The sequence below is a fragment of the Solanum dulcamara genome, chromosome 4 (assembly GCF_947179165.1).
Source record: "Solanum dulcamara chromosome 4, daSolDulc1.2, whole genome shotgun sequence".
Classification (NCBI taxonomy): domain Eukaryota; kingdom Viridiplantae; phylum Streptophyta; class Magnoliopsida; order Solanales; family Solanaceae; genus Solanum; species Solanum dulcamara.
In genome coordinates this window covers 3,342,268-3,357,829 of record NC_077240.1, presented here as the reverse complement: position 1 = coordinate 3,357,829, position 15,562 = coordinate 3,342,268, and the positions used below count along the sequence as shown (strand labels likewise).

Here is a 15,562-nt window from a genome sequence, read left to right as displayed (position 1 = left end):
TGCCAATATATTATAGTAGTTTCTAGCATATTTTCCCCGTAAGCATGAAGTAACCAATCAAAATAAAAAATACTCACACAAAAGGAACCGCTAATAATAACATATTACGAGTATTATCAAAAAGCAACGTATTCTCATAATCATCATATGTGTTTGTTATAATCATAGATTCTAAAAAAAAATAGAAATTTTCCCATCCAATGAGCCGAAGTACGAACACCAGGTGAAACACAAAAGTAAAATCCTTAAAGCAAACAGAAAATAAATTACATATACTTGTAGATACATTTTGAGTACATAGATGTACTTTAGCAGGTTCAAGCCAGCAATTACACTTGTACAAACATAACAGTCCCAAACTCCCAATACATCATTGCTATTTGGTATGCTCAGTTGAGCAGAACTGGTGAAATATCATGTCAATATGGAGAATAATACTCATTCCCATTGATTGTGGAATGTATTACTTGAGGCAGCATTATTTTAGTCATTTGGTTTCCAAATAGAAAGCACCTTTGAGATGATTAGCCACCTGAAACAGAAGCACCTTTATCTGCTAAGAACGAAGATACAATTGAACTCCCAGGCAACTTTAGCCTGGACTCAAATTTGGACAATAAATATAAATCAATCAATCAATTCCAGCACTGAATCAACTAAGGTCCTATAATCTATACCGACACCACAATCCCAATTTAAGTGGCAAACTAGCAACTACATCTTGTTAATCCCTGTTGGCAGGAGTTGCAACCAGGACCATTCCCCTTAGTAACAAACAACTGCAAGTCCAATCAACCATGTGTTTACCCGCACAACATCAGAAATCTTTACACTACATGGTGTGGAAGTAAAGCAATCAAATATGTGCTGAGAGTGAAATCCGTGAATCAAACATACTCCAGCAAATTGAATTCAGAGCAGGCCTAGGAATTTTGACGTTTCAGTGCAAGGTGGCTGATATCTGTAATGTTGAAATGCTTGAAGACTATCTCAGCCACAATGTCTAGACTCTGGTATATCGGGCACTCTTGAAAGTGGTTCAAATGTTACTGCACCTTTGCAAGTCCTCGGGTCGAAGGACCATGCAACAATTTCACAAAACCAAGAAAACTTAGCTTTCCATCTGTATGCCTTATCCAGTCATTAAGGACAGCATGAACTGGTATTGAAGGACCCAGTCCAAGTTCCTGAAAGCGAGATTTGATCGCAATATTAGGCATATAATGAAACATACAGTACCCTGTATTCTCAAAAAGTCCAAGTGACAGAGATACAACACTAACATGGGAGCATAATATGGCATTTGTAAGAAAAAAAAGGAAACTTACAGATGCGAGTTCTTCTATAACAATAGCCCTATTGCCATCCTTATCAAAAATTTCATACGCACACCTAGCATGTTGCTCCCAGCGCTCAAGAGCCTCCAGCTGATGAACACTTAAGGCAGCTGCGCAGAATTCTTCAAAATCCATCTTTCTATATTGAAGTGCATTAAGCTGTCAAAGACAACATTGGAAACCACTATTCATAAGCTAGAACCACAGAAGAAGCAGAGAAACACACAAATGGTGGCTATGTCAATACCGAGGCAAGAAAATCTGGAATCCGAGACTCCTTCATAGCATCTGTTCCATATTTCACTAACGCCTATAAGGAACAAAAATAGCAAGAACATGAGACCTTTTTGATAAGGAGACAAGACCTTCAGGCTTGAGCAAACAGCACAGAACAGCTAAGATGAGAGAGTCTAGATACTAACTGATCTTATATTTTCTAGCTTTATGTTGCCATTTTTGTCTGGCTCCAGCAATGCAAATTGCTCCTTTAGATAAAACAGTTCATCTGCTGTCAAAGTTTTCGACAGCGCCTATCAAAGGGAAAAGAATTAGGTGCAATTTACCAAGTCAAATGCTACAAAGACTATAAGCATCAGAGCTGCTAAAGATGACGAATAAGCATATCAAATTTATATAAATCAGCAGAACTTTAAAAAGGTACGGCATTGCATTAACAGATGCAATAAAAAAATTCAAATTTCATTGATTTAATCAACATGGATTTTCTCCGATGAGCCACAAGTAATATTTTATAGTTAGTCTTTCAAAAGTTCATTAGCTACAGAGCAAAAGTGTCAATGACAAGATCAATTTTAACTAAGATTCCACAGATGAAGAATCTTGCGACCCTGATGTGATCAGCAAAAGCTAATGCAAAGTATGAGTTCATCCTGAATACCAAGGGATTAGCTTAACTGCTTAAGGAGTTCCCTTTTGCACCTTTTAAAATTTCGGGTAATAGAGTACAACGTAAAGCTTTATGAAACCATATGAGAAAGAAACACAATAAGATTTGCATTTGTTGTAGGAACATCTAAACCAAACCATGTAAGAGCAATATGCATCCTGAAAGTTATCCAAGATTCCAAGTGAAGTTATCGACACTAACAGCAGAAGAGTGAAGAGACAAAATCAACAAGAGGTTGCTATAGCCTGATCTTTTTTCCATCATAGAATAATAATCTATCAAGATAATTTCACAGGCTAGAAGAGATTTGGCAGAGATGTTCACCAGACTAGTATTTTTTTATCCTACTAAGTTTTTTGATGACCAAAAAATCCGTCTGGGGTCAGCCTTTAGGACCAACTATAACCTTCGAAACTCAGGGATAAAGGAGTCGACCATCTACCCTTCTCCACTTAAATACAAGGCTTAGTTCGCATGGCGCAGGGATCGTACCTCTGACCTCAGTCACAAGTCCCTCAACCTTCATCACTTGAACCAAGCACCGTGGACTATCCTAGTAAGATTTTATTGTCGTCACTTTCTAGGTGAATTAGGGCAACGGCTGCATCCGAATCTCAAGGACTACCAACAAACTAAACAGTAAAGATCTTAAGTTAAATATCCCTGGTGCTGAATATAACTTCTACTGAAAAAATGGAACTGCTTTTGCAGAAGAAAAAACACTGGCCAAAAATCAAAGCAACTTGTCTATTCCAATGATCAATGATGGTAATATAAGTTTTTGCTCACATATACCTGATAATAGGTGAGACATATTTCTCTTTTTTTAGAAGTAATTGGTGAGATTTATCCAGTATCCTATAAGCCATAACTGCATGGATCAGGGTAGAAGGTTCAGTAATCAGTAATCACAGAACCCTTCGTGGCCTGCCTCACTCAAAACAATCTTCAGAGAAGAGACTTTCAACTCTAGTAGATGCGGAGTCACTTCTCTTCACTGCAAAGTCACTTCTCAGTTGTGGAGTTTATTTTTTGCTATTCTTGGCATATGTTGGATTATGCCACTCTCCACTCAAGAATTCCTTACTTGATGGAGCAGAGATTGTCTCCACAAGAAATCCCTCAAATTTTGGAATACTATACCCCAGGTTACTTGGTGGACTGTCTGGCATAAAGGAACAACAGAATTTTGAAGGCAACACGAGAAATACTTTGCCCGAAGAGTTTTTCCTTTGCTAGCTTTTTTATGCAAACTGGTCTTTGTACACGATACTGATTCCTAGTTAGAGATGATAGGGGATCACTATATTTTCAAGCACTAGCTTAGTTCTTTTATCCATCTTTAGTACGACATCTTATCACTTATCAAAAATGTATGCAGAAACCTTCACCAAAGACAAAAGGCAAAGGTAACTTGAAAATCTTATAAACTATTTCAGACCTAAAAACCAAAAGATATAGGTGATCATAAGTAGTTCGGTTATCGGGGCTGAGACAGATAGATCAGGTAACATTGATAATTCCAGGTAAATAATATACGCACACTTAAGGATGATCGCAGATATGCTTTCATGAGACGAAATAAAAGAATATCAAGTGGTAGTTTTTCACCAACGATAAAAGGCAAAGGTAACTTAAGCACCTTATAAACTATTTCAAACCTAAAACCAAAAGATATAGGACTATCAAGGGCAGAGATAGATATATCAGATTATATCAATAATTCCAGCTAAATAATATACACACCCTTAAAGCAGCCTTACGCAAAGAGGATGATCGCATATATGCTTTCATGAGTCGAAATATAAGAATATCAAGCGGTAGTTTTGCACCGCTGTGATTACGCATCCAAGGATGACCTGCACAAGGGAGTCATGAGAAGAGGCAATATGAAGAAAAAGGATGGCAAGAAAATTCAGAGGAGAAAACACTCACATAATGCTTGAGCAGCACTCATTCTTTTTCTAGGATCTTTATTCAATAGTCGCTTGACAAAATCTTTAGCCTCCGAAGTTAGTGTAGGCCAAGGTGCTTCATCAAAAGTTGGATCAGCCTTTAAAACAGCCCTGAAGATTCCAGACTCTGTGCGAGCCCAAAAAGGACGACTACCACACAGAAGAATATATGCTATTACACCTATACTCCACACGTCAGCCTCTATACCATATGATCTGTGCAGAACTTCCGGTGCTACGTAATATGCACTTCCAACAATGTCATTAAGCTTTTCATCTGCATACATCATAGTTTATATTAAATGTTTAATGGAGAAGACAAATATTAGAATTCATAGAAACCTGCCTCGTAAAAACTAACCTGGTCTCACAAAATCCGATAAGCCAAAATCTATGGCTTTTAACTGGGAGGATTCATCTTTAGATGAAAACAAAAAATTCTGAACGAGGACATGGAAAAAATGAGATACTTTTGCAAACATATCAGAAAAAAAAGAAGGAGATATGAGACATAAAAAAAAATCAGAAACTATTTATGCAAGCATGACATGAAAGATAGGGGGGGAGAGGAAAGCTAAACAGAATCATACAAATGACCAGCACAGAGATTTTTCTCCAAGGAACCACTCAAGCCATGAAACTTCCATGATACATAGTAACAACCCACAATGAATCTAACTAGAACTATTTGGCAATATAAGATAAGCCTAATGCATTGAACATTTGACAAAATCTAATAGCACCTTAGAGCTAACTGTTTCTCTCAGCAGTAGAAGTTGGCGTCATGAAATGAGAAGGGTGATGGCAGAAAGTATCTGTAGATGTAAAGTCATCAAAGGGAACAATCTTTCACTTAATTGAAACATGTAATAAAGGGAAAACCTTGATTAGCAAAGAAATTTGAGTCCTCAAGTTTCCAAGGGCCGACACATATCACATTTCCTAATCTCTCTTTTCTTTTCTTTCTATTTATGTAATGCACTGATATGCTAACATATTTAGTTTCAAACATATATATAAATAACCTTCACTAATCAAAAAGCACTTTGTAGAGGATTCAGAAAGAACCACAATAAGAAAAATCAAGGAGAATTTCAGAACAGACATAAGGTTCCTGCACAAACCAATTAGATAATTCGTGTAGAAAGAATATAGTAAAATTAGGAAACAATGCCCCTTATTACCACTGCTTTAGTTAGCGAATGGGATTTCCCAGTGTAAATTTAGATACAATAATGCTCTCTCATATATATATATACATTAAATTTTCTCTACATAGGAATCCACAATAAAATGTTTGATTTATTTAAAGATAGCACAGGGAGAGGTCAAGATTCAGTTGCCTTATAATACAAGTTAATAGGCAGTGTTTCTGAAAGTATTGTCCAATTGGAGTCCTTATCAGTAGGAATATATATTTATTTAAATGAATCTTCAAGGCCGAGTTGTTTATATTAATTGTAATCAACACTTTTCCTTAGTCCACACCAAATTCTTTTTTCCCCTAAAAGAATTACTTTTTGAAAATCTTAGGCCGAGGATTCATAGTCCTGCATTACCCAGGGAGCCTAATTGCTGAAGAACCTATCATCTACACTAGTTGTCAAAGTAAAATCAGATGCCTTTGCCCTTGTTTCCCGTTAACCCCGACAGGACAAAAGCTTAGTTCAATAACCAAGTCGCACCAAGGTGTTATGCGTACTGTCGGAAATGGACACTCTAGTTCAAGTCTGGGAGCACTCCGCAACAAGGAATGAGGACCAATCCATGCACTCTGGAGTAGTACAAATTTATGAAAAAGGTATTATTTTATATTCGATTATTTGGTTTAATTTTTTACAGTCATGTCCTTGTTAGTAATCACCACGATAATTATCATATAAAGTTTTTTTGAGGATGGATGTGCACAGCAGCTACGTTACAAGCAAGGAAAGATATTAAAACAGTTCCATTTTGTATTAAGAGGATCTTCAGCATCCATCAAAGTAATAAGCTAAAGGCACTCTTTGGCATCATAAGCACACCACACACGTTGCAGTAAAATTCAACAGTGAAGTGCTTCTCTCTGTTTTCTTTATTAAATAAAAAGTAACTAATGCTCTAATTTGCAATGCCAGTTTGAGGACTATGTTTACCTCAGGTTTAAGATCACGGTGCACAACACCCTGGAGATGGCAGAATGCAACAACATTTAATATTTGTACCATGACATCCTTCGCATCCTCTTCTGAGTACTTCCCACCCCTACCAAAAGAAATGAGAAGGAAATTAAACAGTATCCCCAAAAAAGAAATATCTTAAAGAAATCCATGAATTAGAAGTAAAATTCCCTAAATCAAACAAAAACATACCGTGCAAGTATTCTATCAAGGAGCTCTCCTCCTTGGCATAACCTGAACAGCAATTTTCAAGAATTCCCTTAGCTTTCATATTTTAAAAAGGACATGCTAGGGATTCAAAAGAAATTCTTCTAAAGCCTGAAGCTATAAGGTTTAGCGTTATGCACTTTCTTTGAGTAACTAAGTTGTGGCTTGATACCCAAACTTTCTTCCATGTTGTGCTTACATGAATTATCCCCAGGCCAGAAGCATCACTAAGACAGACAGGAAAAACCTTACAAGAAATGATTAGATCTCACTAATGTGGTTTTTGATTCTTACTCCATCACTATGTAGACATTATCACGATCTTCAAATGCTTCATAGAATTGTATGAGATTATTATGTCCTGTTAAGGCGCGCAAAATTTTAACTTCCCTTCTGACATCCTCAATGGAAATAGCTGTTGTCATCTGAAAGACAACAAAATTGGAGTATGAGTCTGCTGTTAAGAGGGTAAGATATGAAGTGAAGAGTTGCATCTGACCAAAGAGAGATTGTTATGATGGCTTCTGACAAACTTAAACCCCAAAATTGAATTCAGTTTACTTCATACAAATATAATGCATCACAAGTCAGCGGTAGCAATAATATAACTCCATATGAAGGATACAAAATATGACATGATATTATTAGGACAAGTAGCAAAATTTCACTAAACCTATCTACTACTGAAGCCTTTTCTTTTTCTTTTTTCTTAAGTAGTCTGCTACAGAATCTTTTAAGCAACCAAATAGTTATCATCATGAATTTATATTAAGTTTTTTAGTTTACTGGTAAAGCAGAAGCTTCTCTAACACAAATATCCCCCTTTCTGATAATTATTGATTATGAACAGAATGAAGAGCAATAGTGTGATTGAGTCACCCAATTGGTCCAAGACATAGTATTTTTCCCTTCAAAAATTATATATGATCAATTTATATATTATTTCCTTATATCCAAAACCCTGTGATTGAGTTTGATAAATGATCCATGTCTTCATCAAAAAGCAAATGGACAAAAGATTGCAATTCTATAGTGCTCAAACCTACCAACTCAATATTAAATAGTAAAAACCACTATACTTTTTTTCAAATATTTCATGGACCCCAAAAAATTCCAATTGGAATTCCTAACAAAAGCTACTAGTACTACAAAACAAGACCAGTACAGCTCTTAAGAGCAATTTCCTAGAAAAGGAGAGCTTATAGCCTTATACCCCATAAAAAGTGGAGGTTGAATAGTAAAAAAAGTAAAAGTAGCTTGAGAATCTGGAACTTTGGTTTTGAATCACCAAATTTGTAAGTGCCCAAATTCACAAGATAGGGGGAGAATAAAGTTAAAATTAAAATACGTCTTGGCGGTTGGGGAATTAACGGACTGAAAGGATGATCTAATGGCGTTCATGCCGTCCCAGCTTCCCCTCATCTCATTCCACAAATAAAAGAGGCAGATGGAGAGAGAACAAAACTAAAACCCAACAGAGCTTTAATCAAAGAAAATGGGCTCCTAAAAATGACAATTTTTCCCACCATGCACTTCAAGGATCAGACATTGTAAGTAATTCAATATGCATATATGCTTCAATGCATAACAAAGATAAGGAATAGACAAGATAGGAGAAGAAGAGACCTTGACTTTTGGAATGACTTTAACAGCAACTTGCTGAGCCTTGAGTTCACCTTTCTTGACAATAGCAGAACAAGTATACCCAAAATGGCCTCTACCCACTTCCTCCCCAATTTCATACTTACTCGTAAATTGTTTAGAAAACCCAAAACTCTTATCCAAGTTAGCACCCTCAGTTTCCTCTCCTTCAGGAATAGCTGCAGCATTAGGCTTGACACTACCATGCCGTCTCAAAAGCAAAGCTTTAATGTGCTTTGCCGGAGAAGGAGGAGGAAAAGGGCGTTTTAACAACCTCGCCGGAGTAGAATTAGCACTCTTAGAAGCAGAAGACTGACGGGCAGGTGATTTCTTGGATAGAAAAAAACGAGCAGGACTGGGAGAGTAAAATGGGAAAAAAGGTGATTTTTTAGCTTCATTTTCCTTGTGGGTTTCAGCGACGTTTGGAATTTCCGGTGGGGGGAGGATTTCTTGAGGGGAATAAGGATTCGGTCTCGGAGGTTTTGAGGTACAAGCACCCATGTTGATTACAACAGAACCTTAGGCATACAAGTTGGAAAACATAGTTGTAAATTCAAGAATCAAGAAGAAACATGTGTACCGGAGATTGGGACAATGGGGGTGATTAAAAGATTGAGAATTTCTGGTTCCTACCGGAGATTCTACGGAAGAAGGGAGCACCCCACTATGTATGAATGTATGTATAAATGTATGGATGTGTGAATACTTGTGAATCGGCAGCTCCAACGGGGTTGGGTAGCTCCGTTTTAATGGATGGATGGAGACTGAAGGAAGGGGAAGCTGCTTTATGTCTAAAGGGCACGCGTCATCCACGTGAGAATTTACTGCCCAATTAACTATGAGCTAGCTATTCGAACCAATCTCTTGTGCTCAAGTCATGTGGAATTCTACCCACACACAAATAAGTTATTTCAAAAATTATTATTTTATTTTTAACGTCGAATAAAATAACATTACATTTTTGAGATAATTAATTTTAAATTAATTAAATATGAGAAAATAATTTTGAAATTATTTATCTCTAATCCTTTATGCCAAATCAGCCTTAGATCCTGCCTTTTTTATTTTAAAATTTTCGCCCTCTGTTTGATAGTTAAGATTGGATCAACTTGAATTTATATCGAAAAATCTTATTTTAAAAGTATTAGTATTGCCTGCTAAACATCATATTCATGAATTCAAAACTTTATTAGTATTACTTACTATCAAAAATTATTGTGGTGAATTGATAAATACTTTTTAATTTTTAATTAAAAAATTTGAATTTGAGTATCAGTCTAAAGCTTTACCTGGAAAGACATTCTTAGTTAAGGATGATGAGGCCTTTACCACCAATATTGCAAATCTTGCTTCAACTTTCGTAAAAAAAATAATAATTAGTTCTTGGGCTTAATGTTTCAATTATTTTTATAGAGCTTTTTTTTGGCCACAAAAAATTCATCTTCAATTTTTGAACCAAATTGCTACGTACTTTGTTGTCTGGTAGTTCGTTAGAAATGTCTAATTTCATATTTTCTCCATTTATTTTATATATATATATATGAGAAATTATCTCAATAGTTCTATTGATTGGCTACATGAACTTTTATTTTATTGATAAATGTTCGATTCTCACTTTTAATCTCTTTTTTATAAAATAAAAAAAAATAGACATTCATTTTTACTTGTCCAATTTAAAAAAGGCGTGAGGGAAGTATATGTTTTTGGTACTATGTTGAAGAAGGTGGTTATGTTACTTGATTTGTAAGTATCATTTTTCTATATTTGATAACTTTGTTGTTTGATGTGAGGGATATAAATAAATAGTTTTGGAATAAAAAAATAGTCCAGAGATAAAATTTTGATGTCATGTTTGGTTGTCAAGTTTGGATAACTTACCCACCATTTATATCATGGGATAAGTTATCCTATATAAGATAATTTATCCTATGATAACTAATCCCAGGATAATTAATCTTGGAATAAGTTGTTCCCAACCAAACTACCCAAAAATTAGGCAATTGGCTTCACACAGTGACCATATTTTTGGGAGGTAAAAGTAGAATTTGTTCAACTTGTTGGCTGTAAAATGAGAAGTCAGCCCTTAGCCCCCCCACTATTTTTGCCCTACCAGTGATAATAGTTCGTTTTTCTGAATTTATTTATATATATCTTAAATGTGTACGGTAAACTCCTACATTTTAAAAAAAAATCCATATCAATTGGTATCTATACTCAAGACCTAAATAGATCAATGAAGGGAAGAGGTACATATACAATGTGGATATCGAATATCTAAGGACAATTTCTTTTTAAAAAAAAAAACTGAAACATATATATTCTCTGACTAATTATTATATTTGTGTATCAATGAAATTATTAGAACATTGTTTGCATTCGAGGCCTTCAAATATAATAGTCTTTAATAGAATAAGTTATACTTGTCAAGTGAAAATTGAATTCATCGAACTCAAAATAAATACTGAAATCTTACCAGTAACAATGAAATAGTTATATGTGCATGTGATTTGGAGAGAGGGTCTACAATTAAATAGTTAGGAAAGTGTATATATAAATATGTGCATGTGATGTTGAGAGATGGCTTATTCTCACTTTGGTAATCAATATTTAATAAAGTCCAACTAATTTGAATTTGTATATTATAATTTTATTTTTTTATATTTAAAATTAAGAACTCTAATTAAAGACGAAGAAATTTGCAACTTAAGTAGATAATGATCAAATTAGTTAAGTGAGGGAGAACCTTCACATTGCGAGAAGAACACGCAAAAATTACTGTTATTATAATTACTTGAAGTTCACGAAAATCACATTATTTATGGAGCTCAAATATTTTGGGATTCCTCAAATTATCATCTTTTTGACTACTTGTACATGACACCAAATTCAACTTTACGTAACCTGACATTAACAGCAATTAACAATAAATAAAATCAGTTTTGTTTGTTAATTAATGATATGCTTCCACGAGCCAACCAGCCCACACATGCACATATTAGCTCTTACTCAGTATGTTTCATATTAGTTGATCATTATAGCAAAAAATAATTGTCTTATATTAGTTGTTCATCTTACTAAATCAAAAAAATACTAATTAATTTTTGTTATATTATCCTTGCAACTATTTTTTTTTGAAAGTGTTCGTATTTATTTGTAAAGTTCCCAAAAAGTTTTTTAAGGGTGAAATTATTTTCTTATTTATGATTTCTTAAGCACCATACAAAATAAAAAATGATCAAGTATATGAAACGGAGGGAGTATTATATTAGTATTTAATTAGGGGGGAACGAAATATTTCTTTTTATTTGTGATTGCTACAGGTTGTAACAATTCTTATCAATCGGATCTCGAATAAGAAGATGCTATTGATTATTATTTTTATCCCATATTCTCATTATTATTATTTTTTAGTGTGTGTTAAATTTGCATGTTACATATTATTATATTTTTTCCAACAACAACATACTCATGAAATATCATGAATAAGGTAAAAAAAAAATGTGTGTCCTATGTTAATATTTTTACGTGTTACATGCTAAAAATTGTAATCATTGAATACTAATAAGGATTGAGGAACATATGAATCTCAAATAATAAAGGTGGAGGAGGTAAAATCTTTGATATTTAACGGTCATTTGATATATCAATCAAAACAGGAGTTTGGTCTAATTCATGTATTGTTATCATGTTGCATTAACATAGGGTAAGAAAATTTACCCTTTTTAAATAATTTAACCATACTTGATATTTACATTAAATTAATGAAGACAAGACATGTGTTTTTCATATACATGTTTGTTACTTAATCGTAATTAAATTATACTACATATTTTCAATTTAATTTTTAACGATTAAGATTAAGTTGTTTGGTTTAATATAAATACGAATAAGCACTTAATTTTTTAAATATATATTGTAAAATCCAGCTACTCAAGCTTAGATTGAAGCTTCATGATCACCATTAATGGTGAACATCCAATCTCACCAATGCAGCTAAACAAGAGAAAGAGGAGAAACTGTCTTAGCTACATATATTGTGATATTGTGTTTGTAAAATGAATACAAGCTACCTATTTATACAAGTTACAACTGGCAATACAATAAAATATCTAGCTAACAACTTCAATTAACTCTCTAACAGATTTGTAACTAACTCCTAACGACTTGTATTTAGTAAATGTTAGAATTTTCTTTACTTGTTCCTATTTAAAACCACTTACTAATAATCACGGCTTTGCCACTTGCCATATATACTTGTTATTTTGATTTGTTATTAGTTAATTAATTAAAACACCATATTTTGAGGAACACCACAACGTAAGAAAGGAACCTAATCCGCCGAAGTTTGCATACAAACAAAATACTACTAATTAAAAAAAATTAAAGTTGTGTTCTATTTCAAAACATAATTAATTAGTAATTTTAACAGTCAATTATTGGAATTTCCTGATAGTCACAAATAATATTTTCTTAAAAGAGTTAGATAATCTCAAAAACCAGTACAAGCGTAGGATGGTCCCCATAAGAAATATTAAGCTATTTCATATGGATGTTGAAGGTATTGTAAACTTATGTGGTCATAAGAAAAAAAAAGATGGCATCACTAATTGCGTACCACTTTAATTAGATCAATTAAGTTTTTAATGTTGTCACATAATCATTTCTCTCAATTGATTAGACACAAAATTAAAATCATAAGCAATCATGATTCATGAATAGCTACAATATCTTCTTCATTTATTAGTTCTACATTTGATAAGTCATGGCTAAATTATGTAAAATATTCCTTCTGGCAAGATCATAATTTTGGAGTTAAGAGACAGAAATGTCTGTATTACTTGTGTTTTAGTCTTTTGTTTTGATGGGACTAAATGGAAATGTAGGATTATGCTTTCCATAATTATGAGTCAGGATGCCATAAATTACACACTGACACAGTATTTAGTGAGTCCCCTCTTACAAGGAAAAACCCACTTTGTGCCTTTTTTACCATGTAAAAGCTGTAACCTAAGAAATATTCTTCGTTCAGAATATATCTCCAAAAATAGTACTATATATATTTAAACCAAAAAAGGGGAGAATTATATTCTTTTTGTCTCAAATGGTGTAATTTTTAAAAATAGCTATCTTAAATTATTTATTTATTATTTTAAAATTTTAATATAATTTATTTATTTATTACTATTAGTAGTAATTATTTTAAAAGACTATAAATATTTCAATGTAGCAAATATTTAATAATGAATTATTATATTTTAAGATATAAATAAAAATAAAATAATTAAGAATTCTTGTATACGATAGAAATATGGTGGATAATTTGAGAACGAGAGACTAATTTACCGCCTTACCAAGGAATTTCATCCCATATCTCAGGCATGACTCTCTCTCTATATATATATTACTAATTTACTGTAATGATGAGAGATCCAGCCCATACCCCACAAAGATAGCTTACTAATTTATAGCATTAGAGAAAACAATTGTAACATATATCTTAGCAGCCTTACCAATAGGTGTCTGTTCCACTATATATATATTTGTAGCATTTATATATATAACTATTCGATGCAGAAATTCAGTGTGTTTGGTTCATTTTTCAAGATTTTCTGTTTTTGTTTTTACTGGAAAGCAGTTTTTTGTGAAAAAAATCTTGGAAAATGTTTCCTAGTATTTTATTGGTAAGTGAAATATTCTCCGGAACAAATAGTTTATATTACTTCATTCTTCATTTTTACTTGTTTACTGTATTAATATTTTATTTTTATTTGTTAGTTTAAAAAATTAGAAAATAATTTAATTATTATTTATTTTAATTTCATTCTTATTTATAGTTATTTCTCAGTATATTTTTTAAAATATGAAATTTATTATATTCAAAAAATAATACAATAAAATTATCATTTTATTTATTGCTCTTACCAAATGAATGTCAAATTAATACTGAAGAAGATTATTCTAGAGTCCCAGTAATATAGTGTCAGCAAATTAGAGAGTGTTTCGATGAAAACTTTTGAAAAAGATTAATTAAATAATGCCTAAATGTTAGTTGAACAAGTACTCTCTCTATTTCATTTTACTTGATCTATATATCAAAAATAAATATTTCATGTTCATTTCAATAAATCAAGAAAAAAAATATTATTTCTCCATACCACTCTTAATATTAAATAACTATGTAATAGTCAAATTTAATTTATTAAAATATAGCTCTAATTAAAGCTTTTCTAAAGAGCATGTCATATAATAGAAATCAAATAATATGAAATGGAAATTGGAAGGAGTCATAAAGATAGTTGCACTCTTGCATGTGAAATAATTTCTATTCATAAGTAAGGAAAGTCATTTTCCTCATTTTGTTTTGTGGTAATCAAACATCATATTTTCTTGAGATCGTTTGAAATAAGTTAGATACATGTAAATTTTCTTTTCCCTCTATATTTTTCTTTCTCCCTCTATAGTACCTGAAATCTTCCAAGTATTGATGAGCAAAATATTTCAGAAATTTAAAAAGAAAAACATTGGAAACCATACATCACAATCTACAAATATGAAGTCGACGAACTTGTTGTATGGATTTATGATAGTGGTGTGTCTATTTCAGAATGAGTAGGTTCCCCACTAAAATACCCATTATTAAAAAGGAACCAAACCAAACAAAAAATCAGTAGGTGCTCTTTTTTTTCTTGCGCATCCATCATATCTTGTAATTCATAATTCATGGAAAGAGTTGTTCACTTTATAAATGGAAAACATCATAGTTGACCAATCCTTTATAGCAGCCCTTAGTGGCTTAATCAATTTGTCACACGCCAATTTTTTCATGTTGATGCATTCTCTCTCTTGTCATGTTGGTATCAACTAACAATACCTGTTAAAAGAGTAAAATTCATTTCAAACATCCAAAATTTTTAAGGTTCAATTAAATTTATGTGATATATGTTATCTTTTATCAACAACAGATATTTGATAACTCTATCCATCAAGCTATGAAATAATAACTTTTGATCCACAAAATTGAAGCATTTAAATCATTTTAGAATTAATTTTCATATCACATGAAACCGCCTTATGACAATTAATTAGCTTTAGTGATTTTTTTTACAATTGCATTAATAAAGAGAAGTTATCACAAATTCACAATGTGTGCGCGTACGTGTAGAGCCAAAAAGAGTTGATTGAAATTCTCTCTAATTATTAGTTGGTGAAACCTGTTGGTATCTATTTTGGGTTATGGAAAAAAAATCCCACTAATTCACTTAAAATGAATTAGAGGGAGTATATTAAATAAAACAATAAGTTTATTATATCACTCGGAGTATATTAAATAAATAATAAGTTTACTATATCACCTCT

At 32.6% G+C, this 15,562-nt stretch overlaps 1 protein-coding gene across 1 annotated transcript; it reads right to left on the bottom strand.

The window, feature by feature from the left end:
* Nucleotides 1-224: 224 nt before the first annotated feature.
* On the bottom strand, nt 225-9,020 carry LOC129885526 (CDPK-related kinase 5-like). Its single transcript, XM_055959825.1, has 11 exons — nt 8,192-9,020; nt 6,860-6,990; nt 6,551-6,592; nt 6,335-6,443; nt 4,561-4,639; nt 4,180-4,476; nt 3,991-4,103; nt 1,760-1,867; nt 1,585-1,647; nt 1,329-1,496; nt 225-1,187 (listed from the first exon to the last, which is right to left on the bottom strand). Exons 1-11 carry the CDS (start codon nt 8,705-8,707, stop codon nt 1,047-1,049), a joined length of 1,767 nt encoding a protein of 588 aa, XP_055815800.1. The 5' UTR covers nt 8,708-9,020; the 3' UTR covers nt 225-1,046.
* Between the last annotated feature and the right edge of the window lie 6,542 nt (nt 9,021-15,562).